The sequence below is a fragment of the Equus quagga genome, chromosome 7 (assembly GCF_021613505.1).
Source record: "Equus quagga isolate Etosha38 chromosome 7, UCLA_HA_Equagga_1.0, whole genome shotgun sequence".
Lineage (NCBI taxonomy): Eukaryota > Metazoa > Chordata > Mammalia > Perissodactyla > Equidae > Equus > Equus quagga.
In genome coordinates, this window is record NC_060273.1 from 85,303,719 (window position 1) to 85,327,766 (window position 24,048).

At 46.0% G+C, this 24,048-nt stretch overlaps 1 protein-coding gene across 1 annotated transcript in view; it reads left to right on the forward strand.

Moving 5' to 3' along the window:
* Positions 1-24,048, forward strand: part of LOC124242719 (uncharacterized) — a 133,149-nt gene that overhangs the window by 73,034 nt on the left and 36,067 nt on the right. The window contains exon 11 of the mRNA XM_046667948.1: positions 15,434-15,509. Coding sequence (XP_046523904.1) covers positions 15,434-15,509 — 76 coding nt within the window. The remainder of the gene's footprint in view (positions 1-15,433; positions 15,510-24,048) is intronic.

Below are 24,048 nucleotides of genomic sequence, written 5' to 3' on the forward strand. Positions count from 1 at the left end.
CCCCCTTCTTCCTGGCACAGAGAGGGAGGCATCTTCACAGATAGAGGTTTTCCTTAGAAATGTAAATCTTTCCCAACAAAGGGACAAGCAAATTCCACTCCTTGGAGCCTGCTTCTCGTCTGTAGTTTTAAAAGTAACCAGGCTAAAAATCCTCATCATAAACCGTTTTAAAATTAAGCAACCTAAAAATCCTCATCACTAGGAGTTGAGGTCGATTTTGCTGTGAAAAATCTTGAATGCTTTCAGCCTCCTGAGATGTGCAACACCGTTATGGAGAGTGAGGTTGTGGTTAAGGGAAGAGTCAGATCTGATATAGGGAATAGTCTCTTTCATCAAAGGGAGACTGTCCAGCCTTGGAGAATCAGAGGAATTGGGGACTAGTCCAGCTGTGTCTGAAGATGGGATAATTGTACTAACAAACTAGAGCCTCTTCTCAGTTATCTGTGTCAACTCTGGCAGGAACATCTAGCATGGGTCCTGGCACAGAGTTAGTACACAGATATATTTGTTGAAATGAACCAAAACGTACTGAGTGACTGCTGTATGCCTGCCTCTGTGCTGGGTGCTATGGGAAATTCAGAGATGATAAAGGCACATCTCATTTCTGCAATGGACTCCATATAGTAGGGGATATTAGCCATTTGAAGAGTTAAATAACATAGGAAGAAATTTCTCAAGAAATCTAGGTGTGCTAAAAGAAGGGAGAGCTCCCTCTGAACTGGTTAGTTGGGGAAGTCTTCCAGAAGGGGACAATATTAGCTGGGTCTTAAAGAAGTGGTTGGAAAAAGGAAGGATGTGGTTTGGGTGGACTAGGTGGTGGGAGTAGCTGATATAAAGATGAGGTAGAGGCCCTAATCAGCATGATGTGTGTGGGAGAAGTAAAAGGATCAGTTTGTCCGGGACAGACAAGGCATGTAGGATGTAGAGTAAGAAGGCCCTTACCCAGTGAACCTTGGCCTTAATTGCTAAGCATAGGATTTTAACTTTTACCTTTTGGCTGTAGGAAGGTGTTGGAGGCCTTTGAGCCCAGAAAAAAGAACTATGGTTAGAACTGCTTCAGAAGCTCCATCGGTAAATTTCCATTGGTATGAGATGAACAGGATGTAAGATGTCTCTTCTAGTATCTTTTTCCCTTTACCTCATCTATCTCTTCTCTATGTCTTCCCTTCCCTCAACCTGAGTCAGTCTCCTGAGATATTCCCTGGAGTGCCTTCTGAATTCTGCCATCCCCAAAGCAGTAACAAGCTCAACACCATACCCCTTACTTGCTAGTAGCTACTGCAATCTGGGCCCTGGCTAGTATGCGAGATGTAGCAGAGGTATTAGGGTTTTCCGAAGGGAAGTTCTGCATCCTGAACTCTGACTTGGGAGCATACAAGGTATATGTCATATTCTTGTCATATGGCTTATGAAAATTGGCCTGAAGAAAAGAAATAATGAGTGGAAGGAAGATTATGTGGTCACTCCATGCCTTGGGGATGGATGGGGAAGAGGGACTGTTAGGTTCACTGATTGTCTAAGCTTCTAAGATTTTTTGCACCATCTGAAGAACCACCTTGCCTAAAGGCCCCAAGAGATCTTCATACAGTCTAATAGTTAGAAAGTGGAAGTCTCCCTCAACCCATCATTCTGCCTCCTGAGTAACTGCATACAGAGACAGAAAAGTCCAATCCCAACACTGTGTCCAATCTGGTGGTTCCTTTGGCCACTTGCCAAAGTGGAGCTTCTCATTAGAGGGAATGGAGATGAAGGTTTCACCCAGATATTATCAGGGTCAAACTCTTCTACCATTCTGAGTTTGTTATACCTGTTCCACATCACTCAATTTCACTAATACACCCCCTTTCCTTGGACTTTTCTGAAAACATCACTTGTACAAGGTTTTATTGTGTGCAACAGGTGCTTGAGAAGATTTGAGATGCCAAAGGCATTTTATGCTGCCGTGATGCTTGCTCCCATCTTCATTGGTCATGAGGGCTTTGTTTCTCATGCGTTTGGTAGTGTTTTCTGTTATCAACCTCCACTGTGCATCTTCTACCTGTTGACAAACTCTGCCCCAAACAAACAGGACAAATTCAACCTAAAACTGTGCTGTCAGTGCAATAGCCACTAGCCATATATGGCTATTTAATTAAATATGACTAATTAATTGAAATTAAATAAAATTTAAAATCCTCAATTGCCTTAACCATATTTCAAGTGCTCAATAGCCACATGTGGCTAGTGGCTCCTATATTGGACAGTGCAGATATTTAACATTCTCATCATCACAGAAAGCTCTGTTAGACATGCCAATCTGAAATAGTACTGCCAAATTCCAGCAGGACTATCCAGGTGGATGTAGGTACTCCAAGGCAAGTTCAAGTTCTTCCTTGCCACTGTGTGAAGCAGGTATACCTCTTCATTATTCCAGTTGGCCATCTGGTAACTATTAGATTAGACAAACACACACACACGCACAGAGTCACCCATTAATTCTTATGCACTGGATATTTTAAACTCATAAGAAAGAAGAGAAGCATTTTCCAAAATGCTCCATAATTTTCCTTAACCACAATAAAGTTAATACCTCACATTAATATGCAAATAAGTCCCCTCTTTCAAGTTGTGCCTCTTTGGGCCTGTCATAAATAAGAAAATAAACCCATTTTTGAACCTCTCTCATTTAATGGTGGGTCACTCAGCTCTAAAAGGATGCGGTAGAAGCTTTTCTTATCTATTCCTTTCAAGAGCCCAAGGAAGTACTCACCTTCTCCCCAGTCTCTGCTAAGGCCCTGGGGGTAGAGACAGGGAGTTTCAGCATTGGGAAGGCCTTCTTAGATGCTATAGTCTTAGTCATTTCACACCTTAACCTCAAAGGAAGTCCTTCTTTTTCCTGGGATGGAGCACTTTAGTTCCCACAACTCTTCTCTGAAGTCATTGTAGAGTGGGTGGAGGGAGGTGAGGGCAATGCTTTGGTCTGAACTTTTTGGGTAACCTTAGGAGTGGATCTATTAAAACCGAGGGTTTTTTCTTTACCACACCACCCCCAAGATTCCATTTCCTGCAGATGTGGCATTAGCACCTCTCGCCATCTTGGCCCAGGCCTTTGGACCATGCCTTGGGAGGGCTCTGTCCTTTGCCTTGAGCTCCATTTTTACTTCTCCAGTGGAAACAATGACTTTTTTTGCCTGGCTTGGTGAGCAGGCTCTTTCCTCTCTTACTTGGTTAACTAAAGTGGGAATTAGGGTTACCACCCCTGTGGGTAAAAGACATTTTGCTCCATGTTGGAGAAAGAGGTAGGTACTGGTTTCACCTGCCACAGTTACTACATATGGTTGTGAATAGAACCTCTGCTCCTGATGCAGACCCCTGCCTCTGCCCCTGGCCCTTTCCCAGCTCCTATTCTGTTTTGACTTCTACTCACCCCTTTTTCTGGCCCTGATGCTATCCCAGACAATTCTCTGTCCCTTACCCTGCCACTGTTCTAGCCACTGCCCCAGACTCAGGGTGAGCTAAAGGAGGCAGTCTCTCAAAGTCTGGACAAAAAAGCCTCAGGGGTGGGGTGCTGCTGAGAGGCAAGGTGAGGATGTGGAGAGAGGCACATAGACTCTCTGAATGCTGGTACCTGCCCGCCAGGGCTGGACCTTCCATGACCTTCCCTCCTTTCTGTCTTTGAACTTCTTTCAACAGAGAAGCCCTTGTCAGTCAGCCCCTTGGCAGTCCAGCATCTTGTCCCTGCCCCCTATCCGCTATTTGTAGGCATTTAGCTGAGCTATGGGAGAGAACTGGCCCGTGCTCCCTCCTTCAGGGTCCAGGGAGGTCCATGAGCATGGCAGCAAGGCCTAAGCAGAGAGACATGGCAGGTGAGTAGAGACATCTGGTGTCAAGTCACCCGTGGTCTGCAGGATCTCCTGCAGAGGGAGCAGGCTGCAAACTTTAGCCCTTGCTTAGCCAACTCCTAATTTTATAAAAATTGGTTTTGTTTTTTAATTACCCAAATGATGCATGAATGCATTCTCATAACATGTTATGAGAAGAGAATGTTCTCTTCCTGTAAAAAAAAAAGAAAGTTATTTAGCCTTATGATTGTAAAATTGTAATGCTAAAGTGCCCTTTGACTGCCTCACCTAATCCCAATCTCCTCTCCCAGTTCCCACAAGTAGGCACAGTTCTCAGCTAGTTGTACAATCCTTTCAGATCTTTTTCTGTAGATTTACTTACTGACTGTGTACATCTATAGAAAATAGGACTTTTTTATGGTTTTCAGGTTTTCTTTCTTTCTTTCATCTATTCTTTCTTTCTTTCTATTTCATAAATGATGTGCTATATCTATCACTCTGCAGTTGTCAGTCAGTGACGTGTCTTACAGATCTCTCCATGTAGGTTCAAAGAGATCATGTGCATTTTGGAATTGCTGCACAATATTCTCTAGCATGAACGCATCTCAGTTTATTTACTCATCTCTGGTTGATGGACATTTTGTGTGTCTCCCAAATTTAACCATTACAAATAGACTGCAACGAATACTCCTGTAAAGCTTCAATAAGCACATGAGCAAGTGTCTTTCAGATAGATACAACAAAAGAAATTATAAACCCATAAGTTGTATATATTGACATTTAGTAGAGTCTGTCAGATTGATCTCTAGAGAAAAGTTGGACCCACTAACAGCCACTAACATTATACACCCATTAACAGCTTGTTGAAACCATTGTCTTGATATTATCAAATGTTGCATTCAGAATTTCTGACTGTTGCATTTCTCAAGTTCCTTAGTGATGCTAAACATCTTTTTATATATTTATTGGGCATTTTTGTTCCTTCTTATTTTAATTACCTGTTCCTATCCTTTTTCTTTTGAGTTGTTGAGATTTTACTTGTTAACTTTTTTATATTCCTTATATACTCTGGATATTAATTCTTTGTCTATTATAGGTGTTAAAAATGTTTTCTCCAAGTGTCTCACTTGTCTTTTATTTCCTGATATCTTTTATTATACCAAAGTGTTTCATTTTGGTGGAGTAAAGTGATCAATTTTTTTAAATGGCTTGATTGTTTTGTGTCTTATTTAAAAAGGCTTCCTCTCCCCCGAGGTTGAAAACATATTATCCTATATTTTTGTACTATGTTTATTCTTTACTTTGGGGGCTTTAATATATCTGAACTTGTTTTTCTGAGTGGTGTGAGGAGGGATCTAGCTTTATTTTTCCTCTTAAGGGATAACTGTGTAGAAGCTTTGTTGAATGTCTCCCCAGTACTTATTCTTTCCTCCTCCCTTGCTAACATATTCTGAATTTCCAAGCTGTGTGGTTTATGTGGGATTGTTCTCACCCTCACCTCTTAAAGTAGATCCTACTCGGCTTAAGCCAATCAATGTATCCCATCCTCCTGGCTATAAGGCATAACTGATTTAGATGGGTAAGTGACCCTTTTGGGGCCAGTGATGCATGAAATAATGTTTGCTAGGAGCTTCTGTGCAAGAGGCTTTCTTTTTACTGTTGGCTCTGTTCCCACTGACAATCATCTTACTCCCACAAGGGAAGCTAGTCTTAGGATGAGCCAGTATAATGGAAGGCAAAGAAAAGAGAGCAAAAGAAATCAGATTCTTGCTGACATCATTGATCTGCTGGATCAATACTGTTCTGCAATCCCACCTACCTCTGGACATTTTTTTACATGAATTAGTACATTTTCTTTATTGTTTAAGCCAGTTTGAGCTGAGTTTTCTTTTACTTAAAACTAAAAGTATTCCTAGCCAATTTAATAACAGTTGTCTCGATACTGCTTATTGAAAGATTCATCTGTTTCACACTGATATGAAACATGATTTGGAGTAGACTCAGGCCTGCTCAAGTCAGAGTAAACACGAACAGAAAACTCTAAGACTCTACAACTAGGTAAGGATAGATTGCCTGAAACACTGGCAATGAGAATTTTCAAGGCCTAGGATATACATATTAGGCCTATGTGATGTGGCTTACTGAATAGCAGAGATATTGCTTTATTTGGTAGTTTAAGCTGTTTCTGGTGCTGATGTGAGTAGAACTGTAAAAGGCAATGAGTGCTTTTCTGGGCTCTTCTGACCTGGTAGTCAGTCATCTCATTCTATGCAGGCTGCCAAGACCATTGAACTGGGGAGATGCCTTTGTGAGAAAGCAAGAAAGGTAATGGGGAGCCACAACCCCCACATGCATTCTCATCTCACAAATATCCTTTGTACTCCTAGTTATTAACTACCTTAAGAGTAAACCAAAATAAAAGCATCCTTGAAGAGAGTCCAAGTCAACATTATTTGGCTCCATAAATACATGAGTCTACGTCTGGATTGTTTATTCTACCTTAGTGATTTATTTGTTTATTTATGTACCAGTACCACACTGTTTTACTTCTTGTTGCTTTATAACATATTTTGATATCATATAGGGCAAATCTTTCACCATGGTTTGTCTTCAAAATGATCTGGAATGTTCTTCCATATGAATTTTAGAATCAATCTGTCAGGATCCATGAGAAATTCTGTAGGGATTTTGCTTTTGAGAGAAGTAAGATAGACTTTACAGACTAAAGGGAGGAGAATTGACCTTTATGGTATTTGGGAAAGCTGCTGATATTCTGTTTGTTGATCTTATATCTGGCCACATCATTCAGCTCCTGGGTTTTCTGTGTAGAGTCTCACATCACTAAGAGGTAATGTAGTATAGTGATTAAGAGCACAGACTCTGAAGTCAGACTGGCTGAGTTTAAATTCTGGCTCTGCCTTTTGCTAGCCAAGTACCTCAACATCTCTATTATTTAGTTTTCTCGTCGGTAAAAATGGGTCTAATACTAATACCTGCCTCATAAGGAGGTTGTTAGGATTAAATGAGTTAAGATACGTAAAGCATTTAATATAAAGAAGGCAGTAATCATTATCATCATCAATATCATCATTTATTAAAAATAACAAGTTTGGGTTTTTTTTCAATCCTCATATCTATTTTTCTTAAGGCACTGGCTAGGACTTCAATACAGTATTGAATGGTAGCATAGATAACAGGTATTATTGTCTTGTTCCTGACTTTAATGAAATTTCTTCTAATATTTCTATTAAATATATTTTTATATATTTATAAAATATACTTATATTAAAATATATGTGCTATAGATTTCTGTTATAATCCTTGATCTTTTTAGGGACGCTTCCTGGTAGTCCTAATATACAAAGAATTGGCTGAAACAGCGAGCAAAGGCCAAGCACCAAGCACTGAGCTAACCTTGCTCACAGCCCATTAGGCATAACGTAGCCAGGGCCACAAGAGAAGCAGACAGGGCTGCGGGTGCTCCAAGCAGGCTAGACACTCACCTTCCTCTCTTGGTGAGTCCATGCTCAGAACGGGCATGGCAGAAATGTGCTTGGGCTATGCATATGGTAGTCTCTCACTATGGCAATGGAGAAGGCTCTGACTTCTGTACAAGTGCATATGCAGCAGTGTGTACGTGTGTGCATGGTGCACTTGCATGCTCACACTGGTCCTGGTCCCTCTAGCAGCAGCCTTATGGGACCCTGCTTAGCTGTCCTTTCTGCAGCGGTGGGAGAGGGGCTCCTGACTGCTGTGTCTCTTTTGGATTGTCATAGTTTTCTGTGTGCAGCACCCCTATATCTCCTGCCCCACCCTCTAGAGGCAGGCAGGGTGATGACTGAAGCATCAGACCTGTGGTTTCCGTAACAGGAAGTGATTTAGATGCTGAAAGCTAATTTTAGATGAGTTGATATGGGGTTTTCAAAGAATGTTTCAGGGGTGGTTTCAGGCTCAAGGCTCAGCCCCTTGATCCTCTCATCTACAAGACACTGGCAGTTTCCCACTGTCACTGTCTAGCTGGGTGAGCTCATGCCCAGTTGGGTAGAGCTCTTCAGTGGAAAGCCAGGGCTGGTTTTCCATGGATTACAGGCTGCCTGAGTCATTGGTTTTGGCCTCCAGCTCCAGGCAGATTCTTGTGACTCAGCACAGGCTGGCTCCAGGCCAGGCTGACACAGGACATCTTATCCCTAGTGAGGACTGCGTGGAGGCTCTGAAGGTCCTGTCAGGACAGGGCCATTCATCCCCACCAGGCTGAGGCCTAGGCCAGAGATGAGATGAGGCTTATGGGCCAAGGGAAGTGTCATCTTGGATGGCAGGCAGTTAGGTGAGGCATCTTCTCCACGTCAGCCCCTTTCCGACTTTCTTAGAAGGGAGAGCACTCAAACTCGTGATGGCTACCCTAGAGATCCCATCACTGCTTCAGTCCTGGAGGTTGGGACTCCTACTGGTAGTAGCAGACACAAAAGCGGCAGAAGAATAGGCACAGAACTTTCAGAGAGTCCTGTCTCCTGGAGCTGAAACCCCACTGGCTGGCGCCCTCAGAACCGAATGGTTTCTGTCTCTTCTAAGTCCTGAGCAAAGGAAGTAGAAGACTGGAGCTCCCTGCTCACCTCCGCAAGAGTCTACAAAGCCCGTTTTCATCTCTATCCCATCCCTAGGGCTTCCACAGCAACTCTGCAAAAGAGAATGTCACCCCCATTCTCAAAGAAGAAGCTGGGCCTCACGCTCCTAAGGGAGATGGCCCAGAATTACACAATTAGTGCAGGTGGCATCAGAGCCAGGCTGGGTGCTGGCTTCCGCACCATGCTGCCAGTGGGATGCCCAACATTCAGGGATGGTGCTCTGCATGTCTGATCCAGGCAACAGCCAGCCGTGAGTCCCTGCCACACGGCTGGGGCCTCTGGAAAGCTAGGGAAAGCGTAACTGAAGCCTCTGCAGGTGCCTAATCTACCCCTTGCCCTTCTTTGGGGAGAGATATAACCTGGTAGATGAGGTCAGGCCTCTAGGTCTTGGTGCAAAAGGAGACGCTTCTGCCTTGGAGAGGCTGCAGACAGATGTTTGCAGGGGCAAATAGCGGGCAGCCTTCTCTTTGGCCTCTGTGGCCAATCAGTCCCCTGAAAAGGACCAAGCAGAGTAGGACTGATGACCAGTCCAGAGCCAAGGCTGGGCTCAGACCCAGAAAGGAGGAAAACCTTCTCACAAAAGCTCCAGTGTTTGTGGCCTGGTGACATAGAGTGAGATGGTGTGAGCTAAGCCCTGCTTTGAGCGTTCCATAGAAGATGTCTTTGACCTATTTTCACCGGCTGTGGTGGCAGGAGGAATTTTTGGCCACATCATAAAGAGTTTTGTGGCCACCCCTGATAGACCCAGCTCAGGAAGTTGTAATTTTCCACAATTAGGTTATTAGTCACTGAAGTGATCCCTGCCCCCTGCTCCTGGCTCCTGTGCTGCCGCAGGCTGACAGCAGTAGCACTCCGATGCGCAGCCTCAGCAGCAGGCTAGAAGCCCTGGAGGCTGTGAGCACTGAAGTTGGGCCCTTTGTGTGCCTGCCTTGTTTGTGGAACCTCACAGCCCCATTCCAAGATTTCCCCGACTTCTTGAGCATTTTGTCCTCCCAAGGAGATTTAGTTTGGGGAAGAAATCCATTAAGATCCTAAGGAAGGGATGTGAGTAGAGAGAAGCTCCCAGAAAATCCACTCCAGGGAAGACCCATGTACTTTGTAGTACCAATAACAGTGAGGCCCAGTCTATGACCTTTCTGAGGCATTTTCATATGAAGAAAAGAGAAAGTCTTAAACCAAAGGAATACATTAATGGGGGTATTTCATAAGGTACTTCCAGGAAACCATGCAGGCTTCGGAGCTCCTTGCCTATTAGAAAGATTGGGCTGTGTGATGTTCACACCTGAATCCCCAGGGTGGGCTTCACTCAGGGAGGCAGAATTAGGTGCAGCCATCCCCTCTGTGGGAATTTTGCCTAGTTAGCTCCTTCTTCCAAACTCCTGGGTAGTCTCATACCAGCTCCTGGGGTCATCTGGCTGCCTCTGAGGAGCAGTTCTGTTCCTGGAGTTGGTGGAGCACTGCCAGGCTGAGAGCTGAGAACTGGCCTCTGAGCCCTGCACTCAAAGCTGTGGGGACAGTCATGCATCTCAGTTGCCAGCTGGTGATATTCCTAAATGGAAAGGGCGAGAGTGGAAGTCTCCTCTGGCCTCTCCTCCTCCTCCTACAGCTGTCTTCAGCTTGGACTCTGCGATGCTTTCTTAGTCAGGGCATGTGTGCGGTAGACAAGAACATAGGGAAGCAGGAGTTTCTGCCTTTGAGGTAGGCAGGAAGGGATGAAGCTGGAGGAGCTGGGCTTTTCCTGGTCTTATTTCTATCACAGTCTTTTTTTTTTTTTTTTTTTGAGGAAGATTAGTCCTGAGCCAACATCTGCCACCAGTCCTCATTTTTCTTTTTCATTTTTTTTTGCTCACGAAGACTGGCCCTGAGCTAACATCCCTGCCCATCTTCCTCTACTTTATATGTGGGATCCCTGCGTAAGTGCTGCATAGGTCTGCATCCAGGATCCGAACTGGCGAACCCTGGATTGCCAAAGCGAAGCATGCGAACTTAACTTCTGCGGCACAGGGCCGGCCCCCTTCTATTGCAGTCTTAATGTGGCCACAGGGGTGGGTTTGTTTGTGTGTTTGTTTGTTTGTTTGGAAGTAGCCCCTTTTTTTTTGAAGTCCAGGATGCTGCCTTGATTCTGGAGGGGCCAAGGACTAGCCCAATGTCCCAGATGTTTGGGAACCTCCAAGGGCCCTTTTCATGCCTATGAAGTGACACAACCCACTACCCACCCTACTCATGCCCCTGGTGCTAATGTGGGTCCGAGGAGGAGGCTGAGAAATTTCTTAGCCTCCAAACTTTGGACTGTCTTCTCAGAGTAGAGGATTCAGGAAGAGGTTGGCTTGCCATGTGTAGGGAAAGGAGAGTAGCAAACGAGCAGGCACTATATCCAGGGCAGGTTTACAGGGAGGCTTGTCAGGGGAATGGTGGTTCAAGTACAAAGTACAGACAAGAAATCAAGAGGATAACTGAGTAGGAGTGAGGTGGCCACTCTGCCCTCAAAAAAACAGGAGTCTGAGTTCACAGGGAAGTGACTCTTTTAAATAACACAGGTGGGCAAGCCCCAGACATTACCGTAACCTTCTTTCACAGACATCCTTTTCACAGTGTTTCTTACACTTCTCCACCTTAATCAACAGTGCTGACCACAATTGATGCCTTTCAGACTGACTCAGGGCCACTACTCAGGCTGGCCATTGTGCATTGAATCTAGGTGAGGATGCAGGTGCAGCTGGAGGTAGGACCAGCCCTCAAAGGGCACCAACCACTAAAGAGTCCTCAGACTGTCATTTAGGTAAAAGTTTCACAAGTCAATTTTCTGTTGGCTCTTTGCTTCATTATTTCTGAGAGTCATTTGGTAGAAATAACCTCATCTTTGGAGTCTAAGAGACCTGGTTCTGGTTCCTGACTCTGCCACCTACTAGTTGCCAGACCTTAGGCAGTTTCCTAACTTATTTTGTTCCTGTTCATTTATTCGTTCATTCAACATCTATTTCTTGAGCATCTTCTATGTACCAGGTATTAGTTTAGGTACTGGGGAGTCATCAGTAGAGGAAACAGAAGTATTCCTATCTTCAGAAATGTGTATCATAGCATGGGAGGCACAAAATAAGCAACAAGCCTGATAACAAGATGATAAGTGCTAAAGTAAGAAACAGAGCAAGATAAGGGGAATTTAGGGTGTTGGCAGTGGTGGCAGAAGGGGCTGCAGTCTTAAATAGGGTCGGCAGGACAGATATCTTTGAGAAAATAACATCTGAGCAAATACTGGAAGGTGGCGAAGGTGTTGGGCTGTTCCAGATGGAGCAAAGAGCCAGTGCAAAGGCCCTGAGGCTGAGGTGTTGAAGGAACAGCAACAGGCCAGCATGGCTGGAGTGGAGTGTATGAGAGGGGAGGGGCACAAGGGAAGAAGTCAGAGAGGTGATGGAAAGATAAAGGGGCAGATGACGTTGGGCTTTGTAGGCCATTGTGGGAACTTTGGTTTTTGCTCTGGTAAAACAGAGCCACTGAAGAGTTTTGAACAGAGTCACCTAATCTGACCTAGATTGTGACAGGATCACTCTGGCTGCTAGATTGAGAATAGACTATAGAGCAGAGCACAGGGAGAAGCAAGGAAATTAGGTATTCACTGAGCTGTATTCTAGGCAGAAGATAATAGTGGCTTGAATCATCATGGGTGGAGTGGAAGCGGTGAGAAATATTGGATTCTAGATATGTTTTGAAAGGAGAGCCATCAGGATTTGCTGATGGATTAGATGTGGAATATGAGAGAGAGAGCAGAGTCAGTGATGACTCCAAGGGTTTTGCTCTGGGCAGCTAGGAAGAAGGACTTGATGTCACCTGTGATAAGAAAGGCTATGGATGGGGCAGGTTTGAAGGGGAAGATCAGGAGTTCACTTCGGAACATGTAAAATGGGATAATAATATCCACTTTGCAGGGCTGTAGTGAGGATTAAGTAAGATAATATGTGAAAGTACTCAGCGTAGCACATAGCTAGTTCTCAGTAAATGTCACTTTCACTTTTCCTCTCTCATTTAGGTGGGTGTAACATGAGCAACTGGGGTCCTCCAAACCAATTTGACTAATTGCCTTTTGGTAGAAATAATAAGCCACGGGCCAGCCCCATGGCCGAGTGGTTAAGTTCGCGCATTCAGCTTCGGTGGCCCAGGGTTTGCTGGTTCGGATCCCGGGTATGGACCTACACACCACTCATCAAGCCATGCTGTTGCAGCATCCTACATGGAAGAACTAGAATGACTTACAACTAGGGTATTCAACTATGTACGGGGGCTTTGGGGAGAAAGACAAAAAGAGGAAGGTTGGCAATGGATGTTAGCTCAGAACCAATCTTCCCCACCAAAAAAAAAGAAGAAGAAAAGAAAGAAAGAAAAAGAAAGAATAAGCCAATCAGATGCCAAAACAGTCTCCTCCCAGGTGGTTTTCTCACCCTTTAGAAAACTTTCACTGTTGCTAACAGGGTCTTTCGATTTGTCAAAAGTTTCTCAGCAATGTTGACAAATTGATGTGATGATGAGTTTCTGTATCAGTGGCACCTCAGGGCCCAGGCACCCCCTCATCTCTGCGCTCACCTTTTCCATGTCAGTCACTCTGCTGGTGTCCAGTGAGCAGGAGGCAAGACTGTCTCATAACAGTGAACAGAGATTAAGAGAAGGAGTTTCTCCAGAAGGTACACTTTTTATGATCAAGAGGTAGTTAGCTGACATAGCATTAGGTCACAACTTTCTCTTAGATCTTTGAATCATTTGACTCTGAATAAAATTGCTGGCGTGTGGCACATTACAGTTGCTGAACGAACCAAACAAAAATGGTCATACATGTATAATAAAGTTTTTCACAAAGGGTATAAATGTATATACTTGACTCTATGGATGGGAAAGGTTGCCTGAAGGATGCTAACTAATGTGCCATCTCTGGATACAGGATACTTTCTACTTTGTTTGGATTTTTAACAATAAACTTATATCATTCTTAAGACAATAGAGTAATTTTTAAGAAGCCTCTGAAATGTTCAAGTAAGATTTGTGTGGCACCAGTCTGAAGGATCAGCTTTCTCGTGAGGTAATTTCAGTGGTTACATTGCTTTGTCTGAGGGTCAGCTTGACACTGCTGTAACCACAGTGGGATAGGCCAGGTAGGGACACCTGGGATGACGACAACTTAGGAAAATAGATACCCTTCCTCAGAAGTGCCGAAACTTCCCTCTTCCACTGAGGTTGGTGACTGCCTCCTCTCACTCGGAGTGAGCCTTTGCTCCAGGCAGAAATGTATGAACAACTCTAGATTTTTATTATGCTTCTGTACACTGGTTGATGGTGTGAGGGCTCCAGGTAAACATGAGACATCTTTGACAGCTCCAGGATAACAAAATCTTTGTATCCAGAAGTTCTACTTGAGAGCCACCTGTAGGACCGGCATCCGTGAGAACAGTGATCTCATCCTTATTCTGTTTAAATTCTGGAGATCGGTTCATGGGCGCCTGCCAATGTGGGCATTAGCAAATGAATCCTAAATGCACAGGCTTCATTGGCCTGTTAAATAGTTCAAAAGACAGGCTAAGTTCCCACATGGTCTCTCAAGAAAGCTATCAAATTGTGCAAAAGCAAAGCGTTTGAGCCTTTGAGCCTTGGGGTCCTCTAGATTGGAAGCCCTAGTATTGTCCTGGCCAACAATATTTCCCTGGGCTCGTTCTTAGAGTCCAGAGCAGTCCAATTCTTGAAAAATGACACAATTCTCATACTCTCTGACCCTTGGGGTTTCACTGCAGGGTGCCAAACTGACTAGGGGGAATATCAGTGGATGTGTCACAGACACTCACCCTGCCCCCACAAGCCACTGAGGTCTACTGATAGGAGTGACATCAATGGACCACTTTTGCCCCAACACTGAATGCTCCCAGAGGGCCTCTGCCTTATCCCTGATATTTCCATTATGCTGCAACCGTCCTTGCCTCTGTTTCTGCCCCCTTCATCTTGATACCCCAGCCCTCCTGCTTTGGTATCTATTGGCTTGGATGCTGAGTAGAGAGGAGAGCTCTCCTTGGTGGTGGGCAATGGTGTGAGCAGGTGGTGAGCAGTGAGCCTCTGCTGACCATTGACTATTCCTCCTCTTAGCAGCTGTCCTCTCCTGGCCCTATGTTGCTTACCTCTTGTCTAACACTTCTCTCTGCCCTCCCATGACCAAGAGCCCCAAAACTGTTCCAGACAGGCAGGACACCAGCTTGGGCACCTGATGGCCAACATGCTACAGCTTCAGTGAGCATCACCCTCTGGGTGTCAGCCTGGATCATGGCCAGGTCAAGGTGCTGAGTGGCAGGCAGTTGATGGGCAGCAACTATGGCATTCATGCCTCAAAGTTCTGGCAGTGTGAAGTATAGGAGCATCAGGCAGAAAGACACTTGCTGCATCTGGAGTCTAATTCCTCATATGACCAGCATCAGGATGGCCTGAGTGTGAAGACCTAGCCTGGCTGGATCAGGCCCCAGGGCTCCCTTGCCATTTATCCCCACTTCCTTCTGGATACTTCTGGCTCTGTCCAAGGGCATTTGGCAGAGGCCTCCCAAAGCCCAGGCCAGCTGAGGAGCAGAGGATGGGAAGGTTGAGGCCAGGAGCCTGCACCTTGCCTCCCTCCTGAGCTCCATTATTTATCCTCTATGCCCTGTGACCCCTTTCCTGACCACTTCTGCCCTTCCTTACCCCAACTGTCCAGTTCAGGCCATCATCTCTGGTAGGGCAGTTATAACAACCTCCTCATTGATCCCCCTACTGACGCTTTTGGCTGGCACAGTAGCCTGAGTGATCCTTTAAGAATGCAAATCTAGCTCCTTCTTGTCAGTCAGGTCTCAGGCAAATGTCACCTCTTCAGAAGGGGTCCCATTGGTTACTCCAAAGTCTCCATGCCATCATCTGTTTTATTATCTTCATTGCTCTTGTCTCTGACATGATCTGGGAATTCTTTTGTTTACTACTTTACTGTCTCTGTCCTAGAATGTAAGCACCAAGATGGCAGAGAATCTGTCTTGCTTCCCGCTTGACTCTAGTGCCAGAGAGTGCCTGATATATGGTAAGTAGGTGCTCAATAAGTATTTATTTATTGAATGGATCATTCAATCCATCCATCTATCCATCCTTCAGAAGCGCTCACATTCCAGTCACTGGGCTGTTCGGTAGTCCTTCGAGTGACCTGGGTGCTGAGTGGAGAGGAGAGAGCCTCTCCTTGATGGTGACACAATATGAGCCCGCTATGACCCTGGGAGATGGGACAAGGGCCTCTTGCCAGGGTGGCAGCCAGCCAGTAGGCCACGTGTCTCTTTAAAAGCAGCAGGAAGCCAGGCTCTGAGATTAGAAGTGTGACTGCCAGTGTGATAAAGAGGGAGAGAGGGCCAGAGGGTGGAGAGCTGGGGATGCCCAGGCTTTTGTGGCTGGCCAGCCGGCACCACACGCTTCCTGTGTGGAACAAGGAGAGGAGATCCCCTCTGAAGGCCCTGGAGCTGGGGCTGCCCCCAGTGCCTCATTCTTGTCCTCACTGAAGTGGCCAAGACGCAGGGCTGCTGTCCTTCACATCTGCCACTCACTGACACTTGGGGGCCTGCCCTAGGGCAGGTGTTGGACCCATGTGCTCTTTGCCCTGGCTCCCTAGGCTCCTCTGTGTTTTAGTCTCTCTGTTAGTAAAATGGCTCCACCACACTGCTGGTTGTGAAGAGGCCGAGATGTCTGAGAGGAGGGTGTTGTTGGGAACTGGGGGCTGGAGGCTCAAGGAGGAGTGAGGCTCCAAAAGGCTGAGATATGAGGTGTGAGAGGCAGCCCTGGGGTCGTGGATGAGCCAGAATAAGGCTCACACTGAGGGTCCTGAGACAGGCACAGGGCAGACACTTAGAAGCCCCCAGGTCTACTAGTCTCCTGATGCTACATGACAAAGTCCTGGCAAACCTCAGTATCTTATCCTGGCTGGTTCATGGTGAGAGGTGGGGAGGGTAATGGAAGAGCACTGGCAAGGGTTCAAGTGCCATCTCTGCCACTCTCTGTCTATGTGACTCTGGACAAGTTATCTCTCTGTTCGGAGCTTCAGTTACGCCATCTGTGAAAGAGGGGTTTATGGGCTCGCTCTCTCACATGAGTATGGTGAGCATTAAAGAAATGATATAAGTCATTCCAGTGACTCTATGGGCTGCAGCTCTCCACTCCTACCAAGGTCATCTTCTGGGGTGGTGATGGTAGGGGATCTGTGGACATAAACTAAGGAAGCCAGAAAACCGCTGTCCTGACTCAGTGGCTTGCCCCACCCTGGCCTCTGGCCCAGATTCTGGAGGCCTTAGTCAAGGGGTGGGGGTCAGAGCTGGGGTTTCCCTGTAGGTCCCATGGGACAGAAGCATTGTAGCTTGCTGGAAAGCCCTCAAAAGAGCTGGATGTAGCCCTGCCTAAGAAGAGCTCAAAACTGCCAGAATGGACGGATGGACCAGTTGGACTTGCCCCCTGGGGAAACCCAGGCATGAGCTGGCACTTGGACCTGAGTACAGTTCCTGTCCATCCTGCTCCAATGAGGCTCTGGGGAAAGCTCAGAAAGGGAGGCTGGGTGATCTTCAGGGCCAAGGGCTGCCCTCTCCTGAATCCTGCTTGACATCTAGCCTGTCCAAAGGTCCCAGCCCCCAGTGCCTGAACTATCCAGGCCTCCTCCACTCACATCATCTCCTCATTCCCCATCATTCCCTTACCTCCCCTTGCCCTAAGGCCCCTGCCACCAATTGCCACCTCACCCCATGCAGACCTTCTCTCTCCAGGATCAGGGTGTTTTCTGACCTCTTGCTCTTCCCTGCCTCCATGGCCACCACTCCTGGCTTCCTCCCTCCTCTGTGACCGGTCTTCATGGGCCTCTTCTGCAGCTGCCTCCTCCTCTGCCCACCTTCTAGATTTCCAAGTTCCTTGAGGCTTGGTCCTTTTTCTTCTTGGCTACACTAGATGTCTCAAACTTAGGGTCTAAGGGCCAAATCAGGGCCTGCACCCTCCAATCAGAGTCCCTGCCTTTTTTTAATGTGTTACCCGACAAACAGCACCTCAGACTCATGGTATTCCCAAGACATGCTTCTGCATGCCTTTCTTTGGGGAGAAATTCCACCATTATGAAGCCACCTTAACTATGAGCTGTGGGGCCCAGAATTCTCCCATCTGGCTTCAGCCCCCACCCCAGTGTCAGCTTATCCCTGCTGTGCCTCTCACCAGGCCTCGCTGTGAGTGAAGGGCTCTCTCTAAGGCATTCTACCACAGGCATCTTCTTCCCTACCCCTTTGCCACCTGACAAATGACTCCTCCTCCTTCCTTCAAAGACTGCCCTGGGACTACCTGCCCAAGGAACTATACCTAACTCCCCTAGACCCCGACCAGATGGGGCTGAATCTGCTTCTTGCCTGACAGGTGTCTCTGGTACCTGGTGGTGAGGCACAGTAAGTGCTCAATATTAGGGAGAGAGAAGGATCCTGAAGTCATTTCTCCTGAGGAGTTGGGTACCTGAGAACAGCAAAGTGAGGCCTTCCCTGGTCTTATATGTCCCAAGACAGGGAGAGGTTTATGCTAAAGCAATAGATTCTTCTTCTTTGGTTTTTTTTTTTTTTTTTGGAGGAAGATTAGCCCTGAGCTAACATCTGCTACCAATCCTCCTCTTTTTGCTGAGGAAGACTGGCCCTGACCTAACATCCATGCCCATCTTCCTCTACTTTATATGTGGGACACCTACCACAGAATGGCTTGCCAAGCGGTGCCATGTCCGCACCTGGGATCCAAACCGGCGAACCCTGGGCTGCCGAAGCGGAACGCGTGCACTTAACTGCTGCACCACCGGGCCGGCCCCTAAAGCAATAGATTCTAAGGGGGGATTTCTAAGCATCAGGCTTCTGACCCATTTGCCCAGGGGCTGGTTTTGTACATGGCATTTTGAAGGTGGTGTGGTGGATGCTGTGATATGCAGCCCAAATCCTCATTTATGAATGAAAGATTTATTCTCTCAGCTGCTGGAAGGGCTACCAGAAGAAAGCCTCAGCTGTCAGCCCTCTTTGGGGCGCTTGCCTCTGCTAAAGAAAATTGCCTTGTGTAAGGTCACACCTGCTTCCAAGGGAAGCTCACGTCTGGTGACTAATAAATGTGAGGGTACAAAGGCACCGCTCCTTTCTCTGTCTTCGGAAAACTCTGAATGATCGTTCCAGGAGGGCCCTCTGGGCTCTGCTGGAACATTTGTTGGAAGTGCATGGCAGCTCAGCTTCCCTCTGCCTAATCTTGCTTCCAGCCTCTGTTTTCTGCAGGTATTGATTCTAAGAATTCTCCCTTATAAAGGTCCTGATGCTAATCTCTGACTTAGAGTCTGCTTCCCGTGGCACCTAATCTGTGGTGTTTGGTTCCAGGAGTGATGATAAAAAAAAAAAAACCTTAAGATGGGATTTTGGATCACCTACCATCTGGCTTCCAGTGAGGACCCATGCCTTCACAGTTGACAGGTGAAGCACAGCCTCTGGCACAAAGTAGTAGTGCAGTTGTTAAAACTTTCACTCCTGTTGGAAGAGAATGCATTAGCTGGTGCAATTTATCAAGTATTTGAGAAATGTGGAGGAATTAGTTACTCTAAGGACAATAGAATTGGGTAACTATGGCTAAACTTGATTGACTCTGAGAAAAAGATAATGAAAAGCTTAGAGTGATTAATTGGCAATTAAAAGCTAAGTGTGAGAGCCCTAGACCTCCTTGGTGTATATAAAGAGCTCTCATCTCTTGCAGTGGAAGAGAATGAAAAAGCCAAGAATCAAGCCCAGAATTTAGTTATCAAGATAGTTAAGCTCCAAAGAAAGTTAAACTCCCAACCAAGGCAGGTCTTCTATCCCAAGGTCAGAGCCCTTGTTGGGAAAGAATGAGACCCTCTGAGATGGGGACAACTGTAGCACCTAAATATCTTGCATCCTCAGATTTCCCTGTACCCTCTGAACCTGTGTAAGTGGTCCATTCTTCCCTACTAAGAGTTAGGGACTCTAACTCTTGCCTAACTGAAGATGACGCAGAGGCCTCTGTCCTGCAGGACATCTTCTCTCATCTTCCCAGGATCTGCTTCCACCCCCACTCTTGGCTATTAGGCCAATAACTGGAATTAAGTCACAACATAACCTGGACAGAGATGTGTGGGACCTGCTAAGGGAGAAAAGGATATACACCTCAAAGAAAATGCAGGAGCTAGCCAGCAAGTACTAGCAGGAGTTGGGAAAGTGTATACAGGACTGGATTCTGGATCAAAGAGATGGAACAGAAATTTGGATAAGAGTTTCTGGACATGAGATCACTCTCTAAGGATACAGTAATAAAAACTGTGGCAAGGACCCCAGGAAATGGTGCCAATACACCATTAGAATGTTTCCTAGAAGCATGGAAAAATAAGTGAGATAGATATGTCAGAAGTGCTGTGGCAGATTGTGGAGGAAGCAGGTATGCAGGAGTGGATATACTAAGCAAGGTTGGAAAACTCACCCAAGGGCCCAGAAGATAGCAAAATAATAAGGAATGTGCTGGGAAGAAGGGTACTAGCATCACTAGGAAGTAAAAGTGATAACTGTCTTCTATAGGTCAGGAGTGACAGTAGGAGATGTTGTCACAGAACTGAACTCACTGATGGCAATACTGCTCATTCTGTACAATCTCAATCAATCAATCAAGGATGATGAGTCCAGTCACCCCAATCAAAAGTCCCTTGCCAAGTTTCCAGATCTGAACCAGTTTTCAGATTCAGAACACACTGATTGAAGAAGCAGCCAGACCACCTGAAGGGAGGATCCCACAACCTCACAGCAAGGTGCGTGAAAATGATTTTCCCCAGCCCTTCCCCAAGGAGACTTGTTTTGGGTATTTATTTGGGTAACTTTAGATACTGGGAAAAAGAGAATACTGAGATGTTTCAAGGACTATTGCACAAGATTTGAGTTGAAATTGTTATCTGGAGACCTGAAGTAGCAACAAGACTCTCTTGTTAGAGTTGGAGGCATATGTAGTTCCGATGATTGATAGATTCTTGGCCTGAATCCCGCTCATAGCAGACCCTCTAGGTCCACAGACCCACCCAGTGATATAATTGGATAAATGCACTTGATGATTAGCACAATCCCCTACATTGGGTCTTTGGCCTATGTGGTGAGAGCTATCATAGTGAGGAAAGCTAAGTGGAAGCCTCCAAAACTTCTCCCTACTCCAGCCAAAATAGTAAATAAAAAACTTGGCCTCAGGCACAGTGTGTGGCCACTGATCTGGTGACTCCATTTTTCCCACTCTTACCAGAATAGTTTGCATTCACTCGGAACAAACAATAGTATAAATTTCCAGGGCTAGATTATCTCTCCTTCCCTCTGTCATAATATAGTTCCAAGAAGTCTGGAACATCTGGACATCCCAAAGAACATCACACTGGTGTACTCTATCAATAATGTTATGCCAATCAGATGAGATGATCAAGAAGTGACTGCCACTTTGGCATGACAAGACACGTGCACTCCAGAAGATAAGCCCTATTAAGATTCAGAGCCTGCCACATCAGTAAAGTTTTTAGGGATCCAGTGGTCTAGAGCATGTCAGGAAATTTCCTCTGAAGTGTGGGAGAAATTATTATATCTTGTACTTCTCACCATGAAGAAGGAATCACAATGTTTGGTAGACCTCTTAGGGTTATGAACGCAACCTATTGCATACCTGGGAATATTACTCTGTCCCATACACCTGGCAGTAACATAAAAGCCTGCCATCTTTGTGTCGTGCCCCAGGCAGGAAAGGGCTCTGCAGCAGTTTCAGGCTATGGTACAAGTAGCCCTGCCATTTGGGCCATATGAATCATCAGACTCTGATTTAAAAGGTATCAGTAGTGGGAAAATATGTAATGTCCCTAGGGTTCTGGAGCAAGACCATAGCATCTGCACTGGAGAATTATACACCTTTTGAAAAATAGCTCCTGTTATACTACTGAGCCCTAGTGGGACTGGAGGGCCTGATCGAGTGACCATGCAGTTAGAACTACCTGTGATGAGTTGGTTTCTATTGGACCTACTAAGCCATAAGGTCAGGCAGGCCTAGCAACAACCCATCATCAGATGGAAGTCATGCATCTGGAATCAAATATGAGCAGGATGGGAGGGCACAGGTAAGCTGCGCAAACAGGTAACCCAGAACCCCATGTCAGCCACCTCCATGGCACCAGAGCCTCTCCCCCAGCTCACACTTATGGCTGCGTGGGTGATCCCCAGCTGATGGAGGAAGTAAAAGTCCAAACTTACTTCACAAATAGATCAGATCAATACGTGGCTCAAATAAAAAATGGTTAGTAACCCCACTATAACCCAGTCAGCAGTGACCTTGAAAGATGATAGTGAGGACAAATCCAATGGGCTAACCTTCAGGTACACCTGGCCATTGATTTTGTGTGGAGAGGTAGTCTGAAGTTAAAATATATAGGGGCTCATGAGCAGTGGCAAATGGCTTGGCTGGCTGGTCAGGGACCTGAAAGGAGAAAGACTGGAAGACCTTGGACAGGAAGTCTAGGAGAGAGGCATGTGATGGATAAATGTTAATGGCAGGAGGTATGAAGAGCTTCGTATTGCATGTTAATACCCACCAGGAAGCGTACCACAATGGAAGGGGTACAATAATTGGGCAGACATAATGACTCTTCCAGTTGATATCATCCAGCTTCTATCATTGTAGCCCAGTGCTGGCTCAGTGGGTACATGAATGGAGTTGCTATGGGGGCACGCATGGAGGCTATGCACAAGCCTAATACCGTGGGCTCTTACTTAGCACAGTTGATCTAGCTACTGCCACTGTTAAATGTCTAGCCTGCCAGCAACAGAGACCAACCCTGAGCTCCAGATACAACACTGACTGTGCCTCAAGGAGATCAATAGGCCACTGGGTTTCTAATTGACTACCTTGGCCCTCTTACACCCTGGAAGGGCCAGTGATTCATTTTGAAAAAAATAAATAGACACTCCAGGTATGACTTTGCATTTCCTATCTGCGGAACCTCAACCAAACTGCTATCCAAGGACTTTCAGAGTTTTGATCCACCCGCATGGGATCTCATTCAATATTATTTCAAACCAAGGGATCCATTTTTCAGGAAAAATGTAGAGGAGTGTGTCCATGACCATAGGGTCCACTGGTCATATCACATATGGCACCATCCAGGAGCTGTCAACTTGATAGCGTGCTAGGCAACAACTTGTTGAAGGCTAGCTTGGGAGTGGTAGTTTACATGGATAATGAGCCATCCTCCAGGACACAGTTCTCCCTATAATTTGAAGACCCTTATATGGAGCTGTGTCCCAAGAGGTATAATACAAAGGTCTGACAATCAAGAGATAGAAGCAGTAATGGCCCCTTTTACCATCATCCCAATGATTCACTTGGGAAATTTGTGCTTCCCATCCCTGCAACTCTTGGCTCTTTGGGTTTAGAGATCCTAGTTCCCCAGGAGGAAACACTTCCATCAGGGACCACAGCAAAAGTCTCATTAAACTATCAGCCAAAGCTGCCGCTAGGGCACTGACTTCCTGTGTCTAGGGACCAGCAGTAAAGAAGAGTAGTCACCATCTTGGCAGGGATACCTGAGACTGATCATCAGAAGGAGGTAAGGCTACTGCTACAGAGTGCTACACAGTGAGATCCACTTGGGTGTCTGTTTGGTACTCCCTCCCCCTATTTTGTCAGTAAAGGGACAAGTACAGCAACCCCAAGCTACAATGAAATCAGATCAGGAATCTGGTCTGATGACAAGGATGACAGACTGGGTCATGCCACCAGGGAAGCCTCCAGGATCAGCATATATGCTAACTGAAGGTGAGGGGGAATCTGGAATAGATAGTAGAGGAGGATAACAATTGTGAGCTTGAGATCAGCTACAACAGGAGGGGCTGTGGTTCATTTCATTAATCTTCCTCTTCTAAGTTTCCTTCAGGAATAGAAGCCCATCAGAATCATTAGTGTGCTGGAGCTGACTCAGTCTGACTTGTGAGAGTCCATTGCTAAATTTTTGCCATCCAGTTTTTAAACCATTAGAAGCTTCAAATCAGCCCTGGTGGGAGTATTTACACCATGACAAGTTACAAATGTTACCAATCAAGGTTTGGCGTGGGTTTTTTTGGAGAGCCAGTTGTTAAACATGTAACAGCACAGCACTGGAATCCTGGAGAACTGTGGCAAGTGGTTACATGAGGAAGTGGATCCTGACAGCTCAAGGGGTGGACTGTGGTGGACGTGATGGTATGCCATCCAGAACGCCCTTCAGGAGTCAAGGGCTTATTCCCCCAGTTTAGGAGTGCTGTTGGAGGACAGCCCTTGGGAGGCAACCCCCCTTTTAGTGCATTTCCTTGGCTGAAAACACTTGCCATGCCTAAAGTCATACCTCCTTGTAGGGACAGCCTACATCCAATTAATAATCAACATGGAGAAATAAAGACTTGACCTCCTCTTTGCCCCAAGAACTCTGAAAGACCATCCCAGCTCTAGAACTCTCTTTTGGGTCAACTGAGCCTTTTGTTGTAACTGCATTGAATTCTGCTTCTTTCTCTGTTCGGTCCTGCTTCCTTCCCTCTCCT